Source organism: Lactuca virosa, chromosome 4, assembly GCF_052849685.1.
Source record: "Lactuca virosa cultivar CGN04683 chromosome 4, Lactuca_virosa_CGN04683_v6, whole genome shotgun sequence".
In the NCBI taxonomy this organism is placed as follows: domain Eukaryota; kingdom Viridiplantae; phylum Streptophyta; class Magnoliopsida; order Asterales; family Asteraceae; genus Lactuca; species Lactuca virosa.
In genome coordinates, this window is record NC_136429.1 from 293535128 (window position 1) to 293557291 (window position 22164).

The 22164-nt window shown below is 38.1% G+C and overlaps 1 protein-coding gene across 1 annotated transcript; it reads left to right on the forward strand.

The window, feature by feature from the left end:
• Positions 1-11675: 11675 nt before the first annotated feature.
• Positions 11676-18898, forward strand: LOC145108395 (GYF domain-containing protein). Its single transcript, XM_079045416.1, has 9 exons — positions 11676-11822; positions 12884-12972; positions 13084-13908; positions 13996-14113; positions 14207-14362; positions 14450-17258; positions 17347-17522; positions 17973-18032; positions 18248-18898. The coding sequence occupies exons 1-9, from the start codon at positions 11768-11770 to the stop codon at positions 18619-18621; spliced, it is 4662 nt and encodes a 1553-aa protein (XP_078901542.1). The 5' UTR covers positions 11676-11767; the 3' UTR covers positions 18622-18898.
• Positions 18899-22164: the final 3266 nt, after the last annotated feature.

Consider the following 22164-nt stretch of genomic DNA (forward strand, 5'->3'; position numbering starts at 1 on the left):
CACATTTGTTTTGATTTGCAGGGCATAAGAAGAAATATGAATGTAGAGCATGGGAAGATAAACTTGATCATGGGGAACAGAAGAGCGTCGCCTGTCACCAAGATTGGAGTTTACTCTTTAGTGCTTAGTAGTGGTTTAGGACTAGAGTTGAATAATTGTTGCTATTCGCCAGAAATGGCAAGAAACATCATTTCTTTTCATGGTTTATATAAACAAGGTTTTAGATTTTCGTTTGATAATGAAAAGGGTTCTATTAATGCTTTCTTTAATGGTGTTTTCTATTTTGAAGCGTTACCTTGTAATGGAATATATGAAACTGTGATGGTTGTAGACAACTTAGGAAATGATGTGTTGTATATCGATTCTTCCAATGATTTGGATAAAGCATGCTTGTGGCATTGTCGTCTTGGACATGTCAACAAGAAACGCATAGCCCAACTCCAAAAGGATGGAGTGTTGGAGTCATTCGACCTTAGGGACGATGACGTGTGTGAATCTTGTTTACTTGGAAAGATGACCAAGTCACCCTTCACTGGTACTTGTGAAAGGGGTGAGGGTTTGCTGGATCTCATACACACTGATGTGTGTGGGCCCTTTAGATCCACCACAAGGGATGCAAGTCGCTTCTATGTGACTTTCACTGATGATTATAGCAGATATGGTTATATCTACTTAATCAAACACAAGTCAGAAACCTTTGAAAAGTTCAAAGAGTTTAAACAGGAAGTGGAGAATCAGCTGGGCAGGAAGATTAAGATGCTCCGATCCGATCGAGGTGGTGAGTACCTTAGTCTTGAATTCCACGACTACCTCAAGGAATGCGGAATCGTTTCGCAATTGACGCCACCTAGGACACCGCAGGTGAATGGTGTGGTTGAGAGGCGTAATCGAACCTTGTTGGACATGGTTCGTTCCATGATGAGTCGTGCTTCGTTACCTATCTCATTCTGGGGGTATGCCTTAGAGAATGCCGCCCATATCCTTAACCTAGTCCCTACAAAGAAGGTTGCCAAAACACCTCACGAGATGTGGACAGGAAAGCTCCCTCGTTGGCACATATCAAGGTTTGGGGTTGTGAGGTTTTCATAAGACGAGAGACTCACGACAAGCTCAAACCTAGTAGTGAGCGATGTATTTTCATCGGCTATCCACAAAAGTCCTTTGGATATCTCTTCTATAGACTGAGTGACAATGTTGTCTTCGTTGCGAGGAGAGGGGTTTTCCGAGAGCGAGAACTCATAAACCAAGGAGACAGTGGGAGGTAAATCGATCTTGAAGAGCTTCAAGAATCGAACGATGAAGGAACCTCTAACATTGGCGTTCAACCTGAGGAGGAAACTCATGTTGAACATGTTGACGAGTCCCTACCTCTTAGACGCTCTAGTAGAGTTAGTGTTCCACCAGAGTTTTATGGTTTTCATATTACTACTTAAGGTGATACGTTTATTAGTGATAGTACACTAGTAAATTTGGATGAACCTAACAGCTACAAGGAAGCCATGACAGGCCCGGAGTATGCAAAATGGAAAGAGGCTATGGACAACGAGATTCAGTCCATGTATGACAACCAAGTTTGGAATTTGGTTGACAATGTGCCAGGTCGTAAGACGGTCGGGTGCAAATGGATCTTCAAGAAGAAGACATACATGGATGGGAAGGTACACACTTATAAGGCGCGATTGGTTGAGAAGGGCTTTACTCAAACTCCTGGAGTTGACTATGATGAGACCTTCTCACCAGTTGCGAAGATAAAGTCTATTAGGGTAATGCTAGCCATTGTTGCATTTCATGACTATGAAATATGGCAAATAGATGTCAAAACCGCTTTCCTTAGTGGGAAGTTGGCTAAGGATGTTTACATGAGTCATCTAGAGGGTTTTGTCAATACAGAGCATCCTAATAGAGTGTGTAAGCTTGAGAAATCCATTTATGGATTAAAACAATCATCTCGCAGATGGAATCTTTGTTTCGATGAGAAAGTCAAAGAGTTTGGCTTCCTGTGAAGCGAAGATGAGTCCTGTGTATATGTCAAAGCCAGTGGGAGTATAGTTAGCTTCCTCGTATTGTATGTCGATGACATACTGCTCATAGGATACGACATCCCAACCCTGCAGGAGGTTATGTCCTGGCTTGGGAAGTGCTTCGCTATGAAGGACCTCGGAGAGGCTGCCTATATTCTGGGAATAAGGATAGTGAGAAACAGGAGTAAAAGGCTAATAGGACTTAGTTAAAATACTTACTTGGATAAAGTACTAAAACGTTTTAGTATGGAGAATTCCAAGAAGGGGGAGTTTCTAATCCAAAGCAATACCAAGTTGAGTAAGACTCAAAGCCCGAGTACTGAGGTCGAGATAGCAGAAATGAGTCGAGTACCTTATGCTTCCGTAGTTGGATCGATCATGTATGCTATGACTTGTACTCGCACTGATGTGGCATTCGCTTTGAGCATGGTCAGCAGATATCAAGGGAACCATGGTAGAGCCCATTGGACCGCATTCAAGAATATTCTTAAGTACCTTCGGAGGACCAAGGAATGGTTTCTTATCCTCGGTGGGGGTGATGAATTAAGAGTACGAGGGTATAGTGACGCCAGTTTTCAGACAGACCGAGATAACTACCGATCTCAGTCAGGCTGGGTCTTTACTCTTAATGGAGGGGCAGTGACTTGGAAAAGTTCCAAGCAAGAGACTGTGGCTGATTTAACGTGCGAATAAGAGTACATAGCAGCGAGCGAAGCGTCGAAGGAGGCAATATGGTTGAAGAACTTCATCGGAGACCTTAGAGTTGTACCAGCCATAAAGGAGCCTATGGAAATTTTCTGTGATAACGAAGGTGCGGTTGCCTTAACCAAGGAACCGAGGGATCATGGCAGATCCAGACATATCGACATAAAATATCACTTTATTAGACATCGAGTAGAAGAGGGACTCCTCGTAGTAAAGAGGGTATCGTCAGAAGAGAACCCAACAAATCCCCTTACGAAGGGACTGAGTAGGGTTAAGCACTTGCAACACGCTAGGAGCATTGGGCTGAAGGACGATATAGGTTTTAGTGATTAGATAGTTTTGAAACGTGTAATAGATAAATTGTAATTAACATTTGATGATTAAATAAATGATTATTATCTATAAGTAAAGTTATTGTCTTGTGTTAATTATTTACCTATTGTTTCACTTTGCATGTTTTTGACTTCCTGAATAATAAGATTATTCGAACAGTCCACAGTCGTTCATATGTTGGAAGTAGATATGAAAGAAGACTGTCATGAATTGGTTTGTAGACTGTCTAAAGTGTATTAGACATAGCAAAGGTTTGCTGCAACGTTCATGAGTGCTTATGAAATAAGATTTGAGCATTGGGTTAAGCCCACGCTTACTTGTATCACTTCATGGAATTGATCACGAGTGATCGTAAGATGATAATATCATATGGTCTTTAAACCTAGATATATGGTTTATTGTTTGCGAGTTGATTGTGCATTGATAATGTGTAAACGCATCAGTAACTTGATGTTATAAAACGCATTGTTGTGCATGATTTGATGAGTGAATAGTAAATGCATATAAGTCGAAGTATATCTGTTACTTTTATCCTAAGAGGGTAAAAGCGATATATGGTCCCCTCGATGATTTGGTTTGACTTATGTGTCGGAACCGGTCAGGACTGGGTTGATGTGTTCAATTAAGTTCTATGTCAGACAAATCAGAGATTGAGAAACAAACTGCTGGATAATAAGTATGACTATGTTCCATGTATTTGTCTGCACGATATCTTGAGAACGGAGGACTATACGATCCCTTATCTAAAGGACGAGTCAGAGTTCGACATCAGCTTTTGAGAGTTATGATTGCTAATCATATTTTGAAGTCGTACTTGCATCTGTAGTTATTAGACTTATCCAAGTGGGAGACTGTTGGATTAGTGTCTAAGTCCATAATTATATAAGGTATGTACTTGATCTGGTTATAGCATGGTCCTTTTGGGTTGCCTTGATCGGAGCAACTTGACTGGATGATTAGTGGAGAAAGAGGATATTATGGTTTATTAATATATTATATGAATAATATACTAAAAGAGAAATCATATTGATTAATTAATATTGGTCAAGAATTAATTAGGAAATTAATTGTGTGATCAAAAGATATTAATTAAAATTAGGGGACTGGAATTGCAATTATAAGATAATTGGATTTTGGGTTGTGGATCTCATGGATAAATGGGTGGACGAAATTAGGGTGGAAGCCCACCTTGAAATCATCCAAGGCCTTGTTCTAGAAGGTTCCATTGGACTGCTTAAGGACTAAGCTATCCAATTAGGGTTTTGACTGAAACCCTAGCAGCACCACTATATAAGGAACCCCTAGGGCTTCAGAAATCGGCCACTGGAAACCCTAAGAAGTCTTAGAGCCGACTTTGAGCCTCTCGTCCCCTCTCTCCAAGATCATCCAACTTGCTTTGGTGTTTGTGATCCATCAGAGGCATCACATTTGAGGTGCTAGGTTCTCATAAGCTAAAGATCTTCAAGCAACAATCAAGGTAATCATCTAAACTTGTTTTATTTGTTATTTTTCGGATTTTGTATGCTAGATGTAACATCCATAAAATTCGAGCCAATTTAAAACTTTTTAAATCATATAAAACCATTCAGTTATTACAATTTGTTTTCAAAATAGTTTAAACATCAGAGTTCCCAGAAATCATAATCATAAATCGAGGAAGTGTACGGTCACGCCTTCGCCTTCCCGCGGCCGTCCGCTGAACCTGAAACAATAAACTGAAACTGTAAGCCCAAAAGCTTAGTGAGTTACCCCAAAATACCCATACACACTACAATACACAAATAATCATAAACAACATATTATGGGTCTAGTCAACCATCGGGCTGGAATACCCAGGCCCTCAACCAACCGGTTGGAATGCCAACATACTATGGGTCCAATCATCCTCGGGATGGAATACCCCAGGCCCACAACCAACAGGTTGGAATGCCCACATACTATGAGTCCAATCATCCTCGGGATGGAATACTCACGGCCCACAACCAACAGGTTGGAATGCCCAGGTCTATTGGCTTTCGCACAAAGCAGATAAGCCTCAACCGCCAAACAAACATGTGCACATATAACAGATAACAGTCTACAGACAGACAAACCGATCTAACAGATCATAACAGCATAACAACATCCTATCTACCAGGATACTGATCTACCGGATCATAGCGACATATAACATCCTGTCTACCAGGATACTGATCTAACGGATCATACTAGCATATCACATAATACCATCCTATAACCAGGACACCGACCTAACCATAACCTCATCCTAACTACCAGGATGCAAACCAATAAACATATCATGCCATAACCGGATACAATCCATAAAGGGTCGGCCTTGGTGTATTAGACCTTGTTGATATAGTGAGGATAACTCACCTCGCACTGTTGATTTGAACCGAAGAATCGAACTCCTGAATCGTTGCCTCACCAATATCCCGAACAGCTGATCTCTCGACTCCCAAAGCTATCAATACCAAAATATCACTTAGTTCAAACAATAATCCTCCTTAGGGTAAAATGACCATTTTACCCTTAGTCCAACTTGGTCCATATCTAAGGCTCAAAATCATAATATAAAAAGCCCAACACTGGATGGTCTTCCCAACCCACTAGTGGCCCACTAATGGCCCAATTTGCTAAATTGGGCCCAATCCCTCTTATAGGCCTTACCCTAAGCCCAAACATCTTCTTGGCCCACAATATCTGACTCTTGATGGCCCACCAAGGCCCACGGACCAAAATCCCCCTGCATGGCCCAAACCGAGGCCCAAAATCCATAAGGCCCATAACTGATGAGTACGCTGGGCGTACTCTTATGTACGCTAAGCGTACTAGCCAAATGGTGCGTACGCTGGGCGTACCTGCTTGTACGCTCAGCATACTCCCCTGATAATTCATTTTCCCATTAAGTGCTTAATACTCAGATTCAGAAGCTACAATCACATATCCAAGTCCTTTCCAACATCTTAATCCATAAAGTCACTGACTTGGTGACTTTACTTGTCCCAACCAAGTCCAAACTCCAAAAATTATGTATTACATCCATGAAGATGGTCTTAACTCTTGCATGAATCCATTAAGACCATCAAGGTGGCAAATTTCTGCCTTAGGGACTCATTTAGCACCAAGGATGGCAACCCTTGGCCTGGAAATCAGATTTGGGCTATAAAGCTCCCACCTTTGGACCAAAATTACTTCAAAACTAAACCTTACTAGATCTAAACACTCTTAGGTAAAGTTATGAACTTTATACCTCCCAGGAGTTCCAGATGATGATGTTATCCCAGATCTATGAGCTCCAACTTCCCAAGTTCTTCCTTGCCAACTTCTTCTTTTCCCTTTCCAAGCTTACACCACCAAAATGAGCCTCTCAAGGTCAAGACCACCCAAAGATGAAAGGATGAGACGTTTTAGGGTTTCTTTGAGGCTGGGGTGGCTGATAAGGATGCTAGGGTTTGAGCCATAAGGTTCTTTATATAGTGCTTGACCCTAAAATTAGGGTTTTGTGCCACTGAGCGTACGCTGGGCGTACGTATTCCAACACCCGCGACCATTTAACCTCCTACGCTGGGCGTAACCCAACTTACGCTAGGCATACACACCCAACTGTCACCTTTGCAAGCATGGTCCTTTCTTGCCACTTCCTTCCAACCAAGGGCCAAAAGTGACATAATTCAAATCCGAGGGATGAATATGAAGCTACTTGAAAAATGGGATGTTACACTAGATCTAGGGTTTGTAAGCCTTGGATAGTTTGCATGTACAATAGAGAAACCTAGATCCAAGGTTTTAGGGTTTTTCATGTGCACCATAGGATTGATGATTTGCTCAAAACCCATCAGAAGCCTCCATGCAAGCTCTAAGGTGTTGTTATGACCTTTTGAGTCCCAAAAGGCCATGCATGGAAGGAAATTCTGAGGCTTTACATGTTCTTTTGGTGTCTAGGACCTAGATCTGGGTTTTCATGTTTTGGTTCGGAGTGATAAGGCTTTTAGACAAAGATCTATGTCCTAAAGAACTAGGGTTTTTAACAATACCCATTTAGAAGGATTAATAACGGGTAAAGTTGGAAACTTTACCCTTAAAAAGGTATTTCCAGTATGTAGATAAAGTATGGAGTTTGGATATGAAGAGTAGGGGCTTAATCCTTTAAGATGACCCAAACATACTAAGGGGCTGTTTGGTAGGATCTTAATTTTTAAGATCTGAATTTTTAAGAGGTCTGAATTTCTAAGAGGGTCTGAATTTTTAAGATCTGAAATTTTAACATGCTGTTTGGTTTGAACCTCTGAATTTTTGTGCTGAATGATAAAAATGACAATTTTACCCTTTTGTATCATTTCTTTCAATTACAACATCATATATTTGAAAAAAAATCCATGGAAGTAGGATGCTAAACATTACACCCAATATTACAAAAAAATCCAATGAAAACTAAACAACCTAATATTTCATTATAATTACTAGCAAATAGTTTGGAACCAGAAATGTAAAAATATATATATATCATATTATAATCATGTACAAGTAGTCCTTACAAAAAAAAAGCAATCTTTATTACAAAAAGTTCTTTCATTCATTCTCACATCTCAAGCATTACAATCAATGAAAATCTAAAATGACATCCAAGGATGATGACCGCTTGACCAACATACCCCTGCATCAAACATTCTTTCATTCATTCTCACATCTTTCTTTCATCTTAAGGAGGTTATACCAGGAAATAGTAAACATTAAATATATGTAACAATGCAAGAACCTGATAAGGATAATTGCTTCAAAGAAACCTTGCAAGCCAACAGCCAAAGCCAGTTCATTTTTATCAATATCTCCTCGTATATCTGGTGTTTAGAAGGCACATACTTGATTTTAGGAAGTCAGGTAGATTTATAATTGCATCTAACAGAATTTTGATGAAATTACACCATGTATTGTTAGGTTTCAAACTTTCAATTACCATAATAATTCTGATACTTGTATTAAACTCTGAAAATTCAATATAGGAAAGTTCATTGTTGGTTATGAACCTGTATGGCATGAAAAGGAGTATTACATTGGCTGTGCCTGTGAAGAGATGTATGCCCTTCCAAGCATATTTTGTTTATAGTTCATCGTAATAATGGAATCAAATCTCCTCTACTTATAACATAAACCAAAAAGGAGAAAGAAATCCATGTTGATTTACTGTCTTTGAAAGCATCTTGGCAAGAATTGTGAAATGATGAAAAGTGAAAAATCAATGGAAATGATAAAGAGATACAAAAATCACACAGACAAATATATAGATACATAAATCAACTCCAGTTAGGACCTAAAGTTGTGGTCATTAGAACGATGCTCTAATACTTGAGTTTCAGGGGAAACAACTCTGATACTTGATTTTCAATCATTAAACTCGAATTACAGAGCAAGAGAAAACTAAAACTTTACCTGAAGAAGATGTCGAGGGTGAAGCAGCACGACCCGGAGGCGAAGGCGACATAAGCGACACAGTCGGAGGAGGCAGCGAATCCGACGACGGCGGCGGCGTTACAGATCTAACGGAGCCAAACGGATGATGTCGGAGGGTTGTAGTTGTGTGATTTGAGATGCAGGAGAAGGAGGGGTCGGCGGTTGTGAAAGAAAGAGAAGAGTGAAAGGGGTGACGTACCAGGGCAAAAAAGGAATGCACGTTCATTTTTCTAATTCATACGCATCCCAAGATCTGAAAATTTAAGAGGTATTTTAAAAATTAAGAGCCATAAATTCAGATGTTACCAAACAGTCTGGATCTTAAAAACTAAGAGACTGCCTCTTAATTTTCCAATTAAGAGGCTACCAAAAAAGGCCTAAGGAACTCGACGAGTCCAGAGAGGGACTCGACGAGTTGATGGCGTTCTGTCCTGATTTTTGTACAAGGTAGAACTCAGTTTATTTGTATCACATGTAGGCATGAGCAAACAGGCCGAACCGACTGGAACCGGACCGACCCGGACTCGACCCAGGAATCGGTTTCGGCCAAAATCAAGAACCGAACCGGCCCGACGGTTCTACCGGTTCCGGTTCCGGGTCCGGTTTTTGCTGGGTTTTCGATTTTGGAACCGGTCTGATTTGACACGCTTCCTTGCGGGGCTTGTAACTCATTAAATTTTTAACCAAATCAAGCGTTTTTATAATTTAAACTTAACTACAAAACCTAAACTACGTGTAGGAAAAAGATTCAGGTCAAAAAAACTTAAATTAAGTGAGTTATGCACATTTGAACAACAAAGTCAGATTACGTTTAATTGCTGTAACATAAAAAATTCTGATTTGACACCCTTTCTTGCGGGGCTTGTAACTCATTTAATTTTTAACCAAATCAAGCGTTTTTATAGTCTAAACTTAACTACAAATCCTAATCTACATGTAGGAAAAAGATTCAGGTCAAAACAAGTTAAATTGAGTGAGTTATGCACATTTGAACAACAAAGTTAGATTACATTTAATTGCTGAAACATAAAAAAAATTCTGATTTGACACCCTTCCTTGCGGGGCTTGTAACTCATTCAATTTTTAACCAAATCAAGCGTTTTTATAGTCTAAACTTAACTACAAATCATAATTTACATGTAGAAAAAGATTCAGGTCAAAAAAGTTAAATTGAGTGAGTTATGCAACTTTCAAAATTTGAGTGAGTTATCCGGTCCGGTTCCCGGTTTTGGTCCGGTTCCAACGACCGGTTCTTACCGGGTCCCGGTTCCAAAAATTGACGAAATTATAGTATCGGTCCCGGCCCGATTGGTTCCATCGGGTTCCTGTTCCGATACCGGTTCCGGTTCCGGGACCGGTTCCGACCGGTTCCCCGGTCCATATGCTCATCCCTAATCACAGGTGTCGATACGAAGCTACATTACATCGAGAGATTAAAGGAGGTGTAAATCAATAATGTAAATGAATGTAATGTCTGTTTATGCTTATGTTTCTGTATTGACGATGACATCCCAAAGTTTTAATATAAACTAAATACATTTCTTCGGAAATGCTTTGATAATGTATTTATCATGTTTTCTGGGAACAAATTCCGCAAATATTATTCTTTAAAAATGATACTATAATTTCCAAATAAGCATAAATAACATTTTTAAAATGACCGTGAATTTGGGGATGTCACACTTTCGTATCTACAAACTTATCCAGTTCAACAACCATTGCATGAATCTCAAATAGTCAAATAATCTGTAATACCATTGCCTAAGATAATAACATAGCTTTCTAAACTGTACCATTTCCTTATAGTTTAACCTGCTTTGTACTGTTTTCTAAATTCCACAATCTCTTTGGTCATTGAGTCGACAATTACCCCCGTCCCCAAAAAAAGCAGTTACTCACCACAACATGGCATGTAACAACCATGAACATACATACCATGACAAATTTATAGAAAACTCGAAAGTTTAAACTTCATTCTTTCAGCCAAACTATTGGATGTTTATTTAGAAAATTTGCATTACCATTGTTAGTCCACAAAGTACAACGAATACAGTCCATACTAGACAACAAACAACCATTAACATTATCACACGTATTAAGATTTATCATGAAAAACTTACATATAATAGTCCAACTAATCGTGTCTTACCCAAGATCTTGCAATTCAAACGCCGCCCTCTTAGTAGACCGACTATCCTTCACACTTAACATCAAATTGGTATACACTGTTACTATACCAATCACATCTACAAAATGATACACAAACTATATCAGAAATACCAAGACATACAAAAAAAAGAATAAGAGCAATTATGTCTTTGATAGCAATGTCTACATACCAATTGCATAGTCTTCCCCAAATTTGACCTAAAATAATGTCTCCAAACTTGAAATAATCAAAATAACTCAAACCACGAGGAAGCCAAATGTCATGGCCTTAACATACATGTTTTTGTGAAAAATTTATTTTAAATTTATGATCTGCAATTTCCAAACGGGCAAAGTTATCACTGACAAAGAAATTCGAAAAACCATACACATTTTCCTCCTCCAATAATATCTCAAACTTGCAAATTCGAGCATTCTTGATGGTGACAGAGACATGGTTTCCCTGAAATTATCATACAAACAAACCAAGAATAAAAACTACACCAATACAAACAAAATGAGAAAACCCAACTATGATAGATTGTTATCGTCTATTAAAACCATATCAATACTTGCTCAGCTTAGGCGACTTCAAGTAAACATGCTTCTTCTATAAATGAACATCCATTCTTGAACTTCCATCCATCAACATCAATACTGATCTCATTAATAAAATAATACCGTGAACCCATCTCAGACACTATCACAGTTCCAACAATTATATATATACAACAACAATTATATTTACAAACAATACAACATATGTTTCATTTATACATACAACAAACAACAACTAGCATACTAAATTAATAAGCAAACACCTGAACCGTCCAACTGGTTAATTATCAAATGATCATTTATAAAAAAAGAGCTTTTCAATTTTTTTTTTGAAGAGAAGATCTATAGAGATATGGTGTTCTAAAAGAATTTGTTAGCGATTTCAATTTTATTAAATGAAATTTCATTTTATCTTCACTCCGTTTGCCCTTAACCCCATTCCTATATATCCCCCGCATTCGTGTCTATCTCGCTTACACCTTCCTTTACGCAGTCAAAAAACCCTTCTTCTCTTTGGCGTCTCCGAGCTCTCAATCTCTCTCAGATCATCAATGGCCGGCAAGACCGACTTCGATTCTTCTCTTCCTAACTCTCGGATCTCCAGAGGTGAATCAATTAACCACACACTTCTACTTCTTCCGCTAATTTAACTTTATCACTTTATAATTTCCTCGACTTTCTTAAAACCCTATTTTTCTTGTAGAGATTTGTCGGTTTTCTTTCTTGGGTGAATGTATTAATCATGAAGGCACTGGTTTTTCTTTTCTACGACTGCTTCCTTTACCGCTGAATCTTTCAGATACGCGTCATAACAAATGTGGCCGAAATATATTCGCCTTCGCGTCTTCTTCTTTCGTTTCTTAGGTTATGTATTTAGTCGAGAACGAAGCGTTTACGGAGTTTGTTCTATTTGCGATTTGCGCCTACTGTGGCAGTTTTAGGGTTTTGAAACACAAAATGGATTAATTTGCGCTGAAGTTAATTCATTTGTTACGAGTCCATTCCGAGACTGACAGAAGAAAGTGCTTTAGTTATCATATAATATCATCCTTTTGATTCCAGGAGTGAGGTTTCGATTTCGTATGCTATCATTTTTACATTTTTCCTTCAGTTTCGGCGCTTAATTTACGAGTGTTGCCCTACTCCTTGTTTAGAAAAAGGGCCTATGTGGCATCATCCGGCATTATATGCACTTGTGATTCTTTATGCTCGAGTGTTATTGATGAGCTTTATTTGTTGGCCCACGCCCATATTGGCGTTGAGATCTTGATTTCGTTAGTGGGGTTGATAAAATTGACGTTTATTAAAAAGAATAAACATTTTAAAACGTGCTTCTGCTGTTGCTTGTTCATTTCGTGTCTTCTTGGATTGTCCATATTCAGAGTCTCTTTAGTGCATGCATGTACTCTGGTAAATTGAAGATTGCAAATCATGTTCTACATGGTCAAGCAGTTTACACATAAAGTTTTTTGAAGTTCACATGGCATGTGTGTTTCAATGCTGGTCATCTTTGTTTTTTAGTGACACAATTGCTCAAATTATCCTTTTTTTGAAGAATAGAAACCCTTTTCTCATTTCACTTAGACTTTTATTATGACTATGTCTCACCTAACCCAAGAAATTTGCTTACATTAGAGCTAATTATTGATTGGCTATTGATTCTGCAGATGTCCAAGGGTCTGACAGTTCTATTCCACTTTCACCACAGTGGCTCCTGTCCAAACCTGGGGAGAACAAGATGGGAACTCCAACCTCGGTGTGTGGCATTCTACTTTCTTTAAAAAAAGCTTCTTTCTTTCTTTTTTCCCTTCTGATTCTTCCCTATAGAGAATAATCTATAAACTCATCTATTATGTTTTTAACACAGGAGGTCCCCACCAGTCCTTTTCCACCATTTGCCAACCGATTGGATTTCATGAAATCACCTGGAACTGATGATTCCCAGAAGAAAAAAGATGTGTTTAGGCCTTCTGTTCTTGAAAGCCGTGAACGCTGGCGTGATGAGGAAAGGGACACAAATTCTTTTGTCCGCAAGGATAACAGGTGGCGGGAGGGGGAAAAAGAGCTTGGGGACACCCGCAAGGTGGCAGACAGGTGGACATCAGATAACAACATAACACCAGGAAAACAACACTATGGAGAATCCAGACGTGCACCTTCTGAGAAATGGGGTGATACTGGGAACAAAGATGCACGTGAGAGCAAATGGAACACCCGATGGGGCCCTGATGACAAGGATGCTGATGTCACACGTGACAAGTGGACAGAATCTGGAAAAGATCATGATGTCCAGGTGTCCCATGAGGGTGACCACCCTCGACCATGGAGACCTAGAGGAAGAGCAGAGCCGCCACATCAGCAAACTCCAGGGGTAAACAAACAGACTCCTATGTTTGTTCATGGTCGGGGTCGTGGGGAGAATCCTAATTCCACATTTTCTATTGGCCGAGGAAGGGGTGGGACCCACCCTATGAATAATAGTTCCAGTTCCACTCATTTGCAGCCTTTAGGATCTTTTCCTGACATGGGTGGTGATAATACATCTCCTATGAGGTATAGCAGGTCAAAGCTGCTTGATGTGTACAAGATAACTAATATGAAAGGTGGTGAAAGGATGTTGGATGTGCCTTCACTTACACAGGAGGAACCATTGGAGCCTCTTGCACTTATTTCACCTACCCCTGAAGAATTGGTAACTTTTAACAATCATCATTTATCACTCTCTGTTATGTTAAAACTTCATATAGGACTAGAAAGTTAATATGTTTTTTCATGGCAGTTTACAATGAAGGGGATTGACAAAGGGGACATTTTAAGTAGTGGTGCTCCTCAAATTACTAAAGATGGATCATCTGGGGTTAACATGGTTGATACACAGTCAAGAAGAACCAAACTTGGTACTTTGAACATTTCTTTTATAAAAAATTGTGAATTTAATAGTCAAGCAAATTACTATTACTGAGTTTGTTGAATGTGGTTTTTTTGAGCAGGGAGTAGAGAAGATCTACCACTTGCTTCTGACAATTATTCAGATTATGTGGAGGGCTTATCTCATGAGAAGCAAGGGCACTCATATGAGACCAATTTCAAACCTAATCTCATGGAAGATCGCCAGTCTTTTATAGATTACAAATCCAAAAATGAAGGTATATATACATCATCTACAATTTCTTCAAAAAAATTAATTGTGGGTGTTTATGTTTTTATATCAAGAATCATTTTGTTATCTGCAGCAATAGGAACCTCAGCTAACTCAGGGGCAAATTGGAGATCTTTATCCATGGGGCAACGTGCACAACCGAATACTACCAATGAATGGAGTAGCAGTTTAACAAATGTCACAAATGTTTCAAATGTTACAAATGTTACAAATCCAGTTATCAAAAGGCAACAATCTGGAAACACTATGGATAGGGAGCATGAAGCAAGGATACTTTCACAATCACAGCCATCACCTGATGATTTGGTTCTTTTTTATAAAGATCCACAAGGTTCAATTCAAGGTCCTTTTACTGGAATTGATATTATTGGATGGTTTGAGGCTGGATATTTTGGGATTGATTTGCAAGTTCGTCTTGCAAATGCACCAAATGACTCACCTTTTGCTTTACTTGGTGATGTTATGCCTCACCTTCGTGCAAAAGTCAGACCTCCACCTGGATTTACTGCTGCTAAAAGTGAAATCAATGATGAATCCAGTATCCCTAATCCTAATGCTATGATGAAGAATGATCCAAGGTTTCAACATGGGTCAACCACAGAAGCTGAGAATAGGTTCATTGAGTCTCTCATGTCTGGTAGTGGTGGCTCATTGGAGAAGTTTGGGCTTTCTGAAGGTATGCAGGGGTATTTTGGGAACCCTGGTTCGATTCCAGCTATGGAAATTGCAAAATTGATGCAACTTGAAAGGCAAAAATCTATGTCTAGTCCTTACTCTCTTTGGTCTGGGCCTCCTAAATCTGACATTCTTCAAGATCCTTCAGTTTTACCTCAAAATCCTCCAAATCCAGAGTTCATGTCTATTCTTCAAGGCTTATCTGAAAGGTCAAACTCTGCTGCAAACAGTGGGGTGAGTAACTGGTCAAACTTTCCTGTTCAAACCGGGTTGGACCCACTTCAGGGTAAACATTTCCCTCTTCAAACACCATTCGGGGCCCACCAGAGGCTGCAAGGACAGAATCTACCCTCGCTGGGTCCACTAACACCTGAAAAACTTCTAGCTTCTGGCCTTCCTCATGATCAAATCTTAAGCTTATTACAACAACAACACATGTCACAGATAAAACCTCAAATCCCTACACCACAGTTGTCTGTATTGGATGAGTACCTGTTACTTAAACAACAACAACAGAAACAGGAACAGCTTCAGCAACAACAACAGCAGATTATGAGACAACAGCTGCTGTCCCAAGTCCTCATAGAGCAACAATCTCTGCAACGTTTTGGTGAGCAACAACAGCAGTCTGTTGGATTTGCTCCTCCACATGAGGTGTTACAGATGGGATCACAGAATCAAGGGCTTAATACTAACACTCCTCATATGGCTCAATTTGTTCCCACCCCAGGTCTTGAAGATTCTATTCATTTGCCACATCAGTTTATTGACAACAGAGTGGAACAAAAGGGTGGTGGAGATGAGATTGTTCACCAGAAGGAACCTGATGTACAGGAACATGAGCAGCAGCCATTGATGATTGATTCAAGAACAGATGAAAATGTTGCTTTTATTTCTGACCCTCTGGTTGCTGTCAAGAATGAAGTTTTAGAGACTGAATTTGTTGAAAACGTGGAGGTGATGCCAGCTGTCACGGAGGCACCAAAGGTTCAGAAACCATCTACTAATGAGTCCAGTGTTGTGAAAGAAGTAAAGCCTGTTGAAACTGTGAAAAAAGCTACTGAAAAGAAGTCAAAGAAACAGAAGTCTTCAAAGTCACAATCGTCTGACATGGCTAAAACAGTATCTAAACCCCAACAGCAGCAGCAGCAGCCAAAGGAACCTGAAACTGATTTGACCAAAGTCAACGATGTCGAAATGGAAACATCTCAAGTAGAAGAGACCAAATCTAGAGTAGCCATGGAAGAGCCTGTAACTATGTCTAGTAATGTCAACCAAATCCCACAAGATAACAACACACAAGAAGTTCATATTCAACGTGCATGGAAGCCTGCTCCTGGTTTTAAACCAAAGTCACTGTTAGAAATTCAACAAGAAGAACAACGCCGGGCCCAGGCCCAGGCCCAAGCTCAGGCCCAAGCTCAAGCAGAGATGGCTGTTTCTGATATGTCAACATCTTTAGGGTCGATGAACATATCCAGCCCTTGGTCTGGTTTTGTTGCCAATTCAGACCACAAACTTACAGAAAACAAGAAAGATTGGGCCACTTCTGAGGCTTCCCAAAATCAAAACAACAAGAGCCAGTTGCATGATCTTTTAACTGAAGCAAAAACTAGTGAGAAAAACTCTGCATCAGTTACAGCTCCTACTCAGTCTGATTCGATGGAAGAAGGTAGCTTCATTGAGGCGAAAGAATCCAAAAAGAGTCGCAAAAAGTCTGCAAAAGCCAAAGCAGCTGCAGTATCCAAAGTGTCTGTGTCTCCTGTTGCTGACATCAGCACCATTTCAAGCCCAAATGAGAAAGTGAAAAGTTCACGTCAAGAGAAGGAGGTACTGCCAGCTGTCCCTTCAGGTCCTTCATTTGGAGATTTTGTTGTCTGGAAAGGGGAGACTGCAACTCCTACACCTGCTCCAGCTTGGTCTACTGATTCAGGAAAGATTGCAAGGCATACTTCCTTAAGAGACATTCTTAAAGAGCAAGAGAAAAAAGGTGGTGGTTCTTCTGTTCAACAACAACAACATCAAGTACATGTCCCAATGCAGAAGCCTGTGTCATCATCTGCTCAAACTAAAAATGGCCCTTCATGGTCATCATCTGCTTCATCTCCTGTCCAGATTATGTCACATAGTGGGACTCAATCAAAGAACAAAGTTGATGATGATCTGTTTTGGGGTCCTTTGGATCACCCGAAACAAGAAGCAAAAAAGTATGGTTTCTTTTATTGTATATGTTGTGATTTATGGAAGTGTGTTTGATGGTTTTGGTTTGTGTTTGTGTTTGTGTTTGTGATACAGGGCTGATTTTCCTCAACTTGCAAATCAAGGGAGTTGGGCTAAGAACACTCCTGGAAAAGGACCTTCTGGTGGGGCTATGAGTCGACAGAAGTCTGGAGGTGGAAGACCTGTTGAAGCTTCTCTTTCCTCCTCTCCTTCATTGAAGGGGAAAAGAGATGTTATGGCTAAACATTCAGGTAAACTGACTTCACTTGATGTAATGCTGCTAGTTAAAGGAATAGCAATTTACTTTTGTTGACTTGTTTTGAAAAATCTATCAATGTCATGTAAATGCATAGCCATTTCAAGAGCTATATTTGGGTAGATTTCTCACAGTATAATGTCCTACTAAGAAAAAAGTTTAAAGTCTTTTTTCTAAAGTATATATCATGCTACTTTCAGTTCTCCTTTCTATATATAGCCATCCAAATACAAAGCAATTTTCAAAGCTATAATTGTGTATTTTTGAAGTTTAATTGAGAGTGCGATGCTTTAATTGGCTTATTTTTTCAAAATAATAGGCCGTATTATGATAAAAATGTAATTAGAACTTAAAATGAATGGAAATAAGATGCTATAATACACAAGTAAGTGAAAGTACTTGCATGACGAGCTTGGATGTAATTCTTTACTTGTGTTTTTTGCAGAGGCAATGGACTTCAGAGATTGGTGCAAAAATGAATGTGTCAGGCTTCTTGGATCCAAAGGTATTGCAAAATCTGAATATGAACCTTTACTGTTTTTATTGCTGTACCCATTGCTTAATGATTAAAGAAAATTAGATTTTTTAGTGTTTAAAAGTAAAAATTTGAGTCTGAGGTTTCTGTGAAATATATAATTCAAACGAGTTCCTTTATTTATTTTCTCTGGAGTTTTGTTTTTGCATATATATCTCTTATTTATTTTTGTTGGCATTTGTCAGATACAAGTTTTCTGGAGTTTTGTCTGAAGCAATCGAGATCAGAAGCAGAGATACTTCTGAAAGAGAATCTCGGGTCATATGATCCAGACCATGCATTCATCGAAAAGTTCCTCAACTACAAAGACCTCCTCCCTTCAGACGTTCTCGAAATCGCCTTCCAAAAAACCACTGGGAACGATGGATTCTGGGATTCCGAGGTCGGTGGTGGTGGTAAGGCGGCGGCAGATGGCGGCAGCAAGGCGGGAGGAGGAGGAGGAGGAGGAGGGGGGAAGAAGAAGGGGAAGAAAGGGAAGAAGGTTAGTCCAGCGGTTTTAGGTTTTAACGTGGTGAGTAACAGGATTATGATGGGGGAGATTGAGACAGTTGAAGACTAGATGAGATGAGATGGAGATTGAAAGAGTTTAAGGTTTGTTTACTTTTATTATGGTAATGTAGTTTGTAAATACTTTTGTCTGTGTCTGGAAGGAAAAACAGAGAGAGAACTGTCTGACTGGCTGTGTACATGATAATTTTGAAGATTAGGTTTTTTTTATTTCTTTAAATGTTGTTGGGTTATTATAGAGCTGAGCTTCTAACTGCTCCACCAATTTTGTGATATGTGACTTACTTGTTTTGACTTTAGAAGAAATATTATCCGTTGCTTTTCGCTTATATATTATTGTATATGTGTTCTTTTTTATTTCCAAATTCAACTACTTGTTCCCTATCTTTTAAAAGGTTGCATCAATGTCGCTGGAAGAAAAATAATGACCATTTGAAAGTATTTTTTTGCCTTGGAAAAGGTGCAACAATACTTCTTTTGACTTGTTATAAAGGAAATACAATACTTTTTATGCTGAAAAATATTTCTATTTAAAAGTTTATTCATCACTTAACCGACGATCTCCATAAGATACTTGTGATGTAGTCAAATTTTGGTGGAAGTAAAAAAAAGTTGAGAATTTCTGAAATTGTGACAATGGCCATCTAAGTAGCATTTGGTACATTGTATTGGACTTGGACAAATAACAAAAGAAACCCTTAAAACATCTCTTTTTTTTTTTTTTTTTCTTCAAACACACGTCCACCCCTCCCCATTTAATCTTGCCTGGTGAAACTCCAGTAACCCACGTCTATACCCAGATAAAGCTCTACATTTCTCAATTGTCCGTGACCATTCTCGATTTTTTTGTTTATTCGCTGAATATGTATTTCATGAGACTGTGTTTTGCTTCTTTGATGTAAATCATCGTAACAACATTTCTTTGTTGTCATTGAAAATCGGAACCAATGAGCTATGAGTTCTATTTGCTGAATATGTATTTAGTGTTAGTTCTTTCGATATATGGTGGGTGTGAAATTTGGGGTTGTATATATTAAATTGATTTTTGTAGAGAGAGATCTAGTGTTTGTGGTTCTCTTTAGTCAAAATTAATTAGATTTGTGAATAAAGTTATTTGCTAAAATAAACCAACAGTATTTTATTTCATATTTCAATCCGACTAACCCGAATATCCCAACCTCATTAGGGTCAAGTTTAGGGTTATTTATTTATTTATTTTTTGAAAAAACACCTACTAACTCAGCTCGTTTAACCTGAAATCCATTCGGGTTGACCCGGATAGCATACCTAGGTAAAACCATTGATGACTATCAATCGACTTGTAGAACCTTAAGAACATGAGGTGACTACAAGCTCAATTTTATTTGCTGTCAAATAGCTTGACAAAAAAGTTTGGAGGATAATCTTCTTGTTGGAAAATATTTTCTACTCCTGAATTTCAAATTTTCTTTCCTATCAACGACGTGGATGTTGATGTTAATTTGTGGTGTCAGCATGATAAAAATGGTGGTGATAACAGATGAGAGAGAAATAGACGGGTGAGATGGTCGACGAAGAGGCTTTATTTCAGTGAGCGGGGGTGGGATGTTAACAAGGAAGTTAAGGATAGAGACGATGAGATGAGTGATGGCAGAGATGGACGAGTTTAACCTGCAATTTGTTACTCATAAATGTCGAGGAAAAAAACATAAAACATTGGTAGACGAGTACATAGATGTGAAATAGTTGATGTGGAAAATCACTTCATCTACGGTCCATTTTAATAGTTTTATTGAAACATCTTGTAAGTTAACAATTTATTAATAAACTAACCATTATATAATGTCAACTTAAAGAAAATAGCCTTCATTTTCTTTTTGAAAAATGACTATATATATATATATATATATATATATATATATATATATATATATATATATATATATATATATATATATATATAATAAAAGAATCCATTTTCTTATGTGGCAGCTCTTAAGCTCCTTAATTTACAAAGTAAAGTACCTATTTTGCCCTTCTATCACTTAAAACTCAAAATTAAAATTCAAACGCTCCTAAAATTATTTGTCGTAATTTGTGCACCGAGTATCTCTATATTTGTAAATCTACCAGATAAATGGATTGATTTGCATCACTCTATATTTGTTCGTTCCATTCGTCTTCTCTTTCTGCTATTTAAATTACAAACACCTCCATGAGGATTGCTTGAAACTAGGAAGCAAATCATCTACTTTATTCAGTTATCGACGTCCTCTTATTTATTCTTTGTAGTTGATTATCTTTCTAAGCCGTCGGCAAAAATTTAAGGGCATCAGAGGAATGAAGAAAAGATCTGATCAAACAACAATTTTGTTGTAGATGTTGGCAAGCAATGTCCTTTTGTCCCATAACAATTCGGTTTGATAGACATTCATCATCTTTCTCTTTGAAACGCATTGCAACTTCAACCATATCTTAATCAAGGTATAAGCTTATACCAATTTCATTCATTTAAAATCATTTAAATGTAATATTTATTTACGTGTTCAATGTTTATGATAAGCTTTGTTACTTTTCTTTGTATATATTGATTCAAAGTCAAATTCGAAGGCACCTGATGATGTTGTTCTTGATGATGTAGTTCTGATCAACTATAGTTGTATTCACCCACAGATAGCATTGGATCTTCTGGTAATGTTTACCAATAATGTTAAGGGTAAAATGCTTTCCGTAACATGTAAGTGTGTATTTCAGTATTTGGTATTTTCTGTGGGTTTTGATGCACGCCAAGTGTTTGATGAAATGTTTGGTTTATTAAACAGGGAAATAAGTCTGTTTAGTTTTTGGCATTTTTGTTATGTTACTTCAGTTTCTACTACCATATATGTATTCAAATTCTTTCAGGAACGGTTGTTAATGGGTGAGAGGTAATGATTTAGTTTCCCAAATACACACCTGATGCTGAAAGAATGTTACTTATCTATTCTTATGACATAAGTAGACATAAAAAGTTATGATTGTTCGTCTAATATTGTTGCTGCTATTTTGGTTTCCGTCATAAGGGGAGAATGCTTAAACTAGCAGAAAATTTGAAGGTTGGTCATGGAGCCGAATCTTATGGAAGCAAAAAAGTGATGATTACCAACAAAATTGCACGCTACCTGGAGCAAGAAAGTTTTATTTTATAACAGCAAAAATCTTATTTGCTACCGGTTGAAGAGCATTTTCACATTGCAGAAATGTCCCTTGCCAAGCAAGTTCTTTTTATAAAAGGGATTATGTTTATGAAATAAGATTTTCATTATATGTTTGGTGTTAATTGTTTCTAATAATCTGGAATTTCAAACAATATTGTTCATCCTTGCACTAAATTTAGTAGAAGTTTTAGAATAGTAGAAAAGGAAATGTATAAATACAGATAATAGGTGGTTATATTTAGATGGGGCTATATTGGTAAACTCTATTTTGTAATGTTTTATGGTACGTTTAGTTGGTGTTATGAAGAAAGAAATGTATAATTTCATTGACTAAATCATTATAACTTACAGAAAAAAAACTTTTATTTTTGTAAATTAGTAAAAATTTGCAAATCTTTGATTAGTTATTACTATTACTA

Coding starts and splice junctions, on each gene's coding strand:
- LOC145108395 (XM_079045416.1), top strand. CDS start 11,768: ATGGCCGGCAAGACCGACTTCGATTCTTCTCTTCCTAACTCTCGGATC. Junction 12,973..13,083: donor AGATGGGAACTCCAACCTCG/GTGTGTGGCATT, acceptor TTTTTAACACAG/GAGGTCCCCACCAGTCCTTT. Junction 14,114..14,206: donor GTCAAGAAGAACCAAACTTG/GTACTTTGAACA, acceptor TTTTTTGAGCAG/GGAGTAGAGAAGATCTACCA.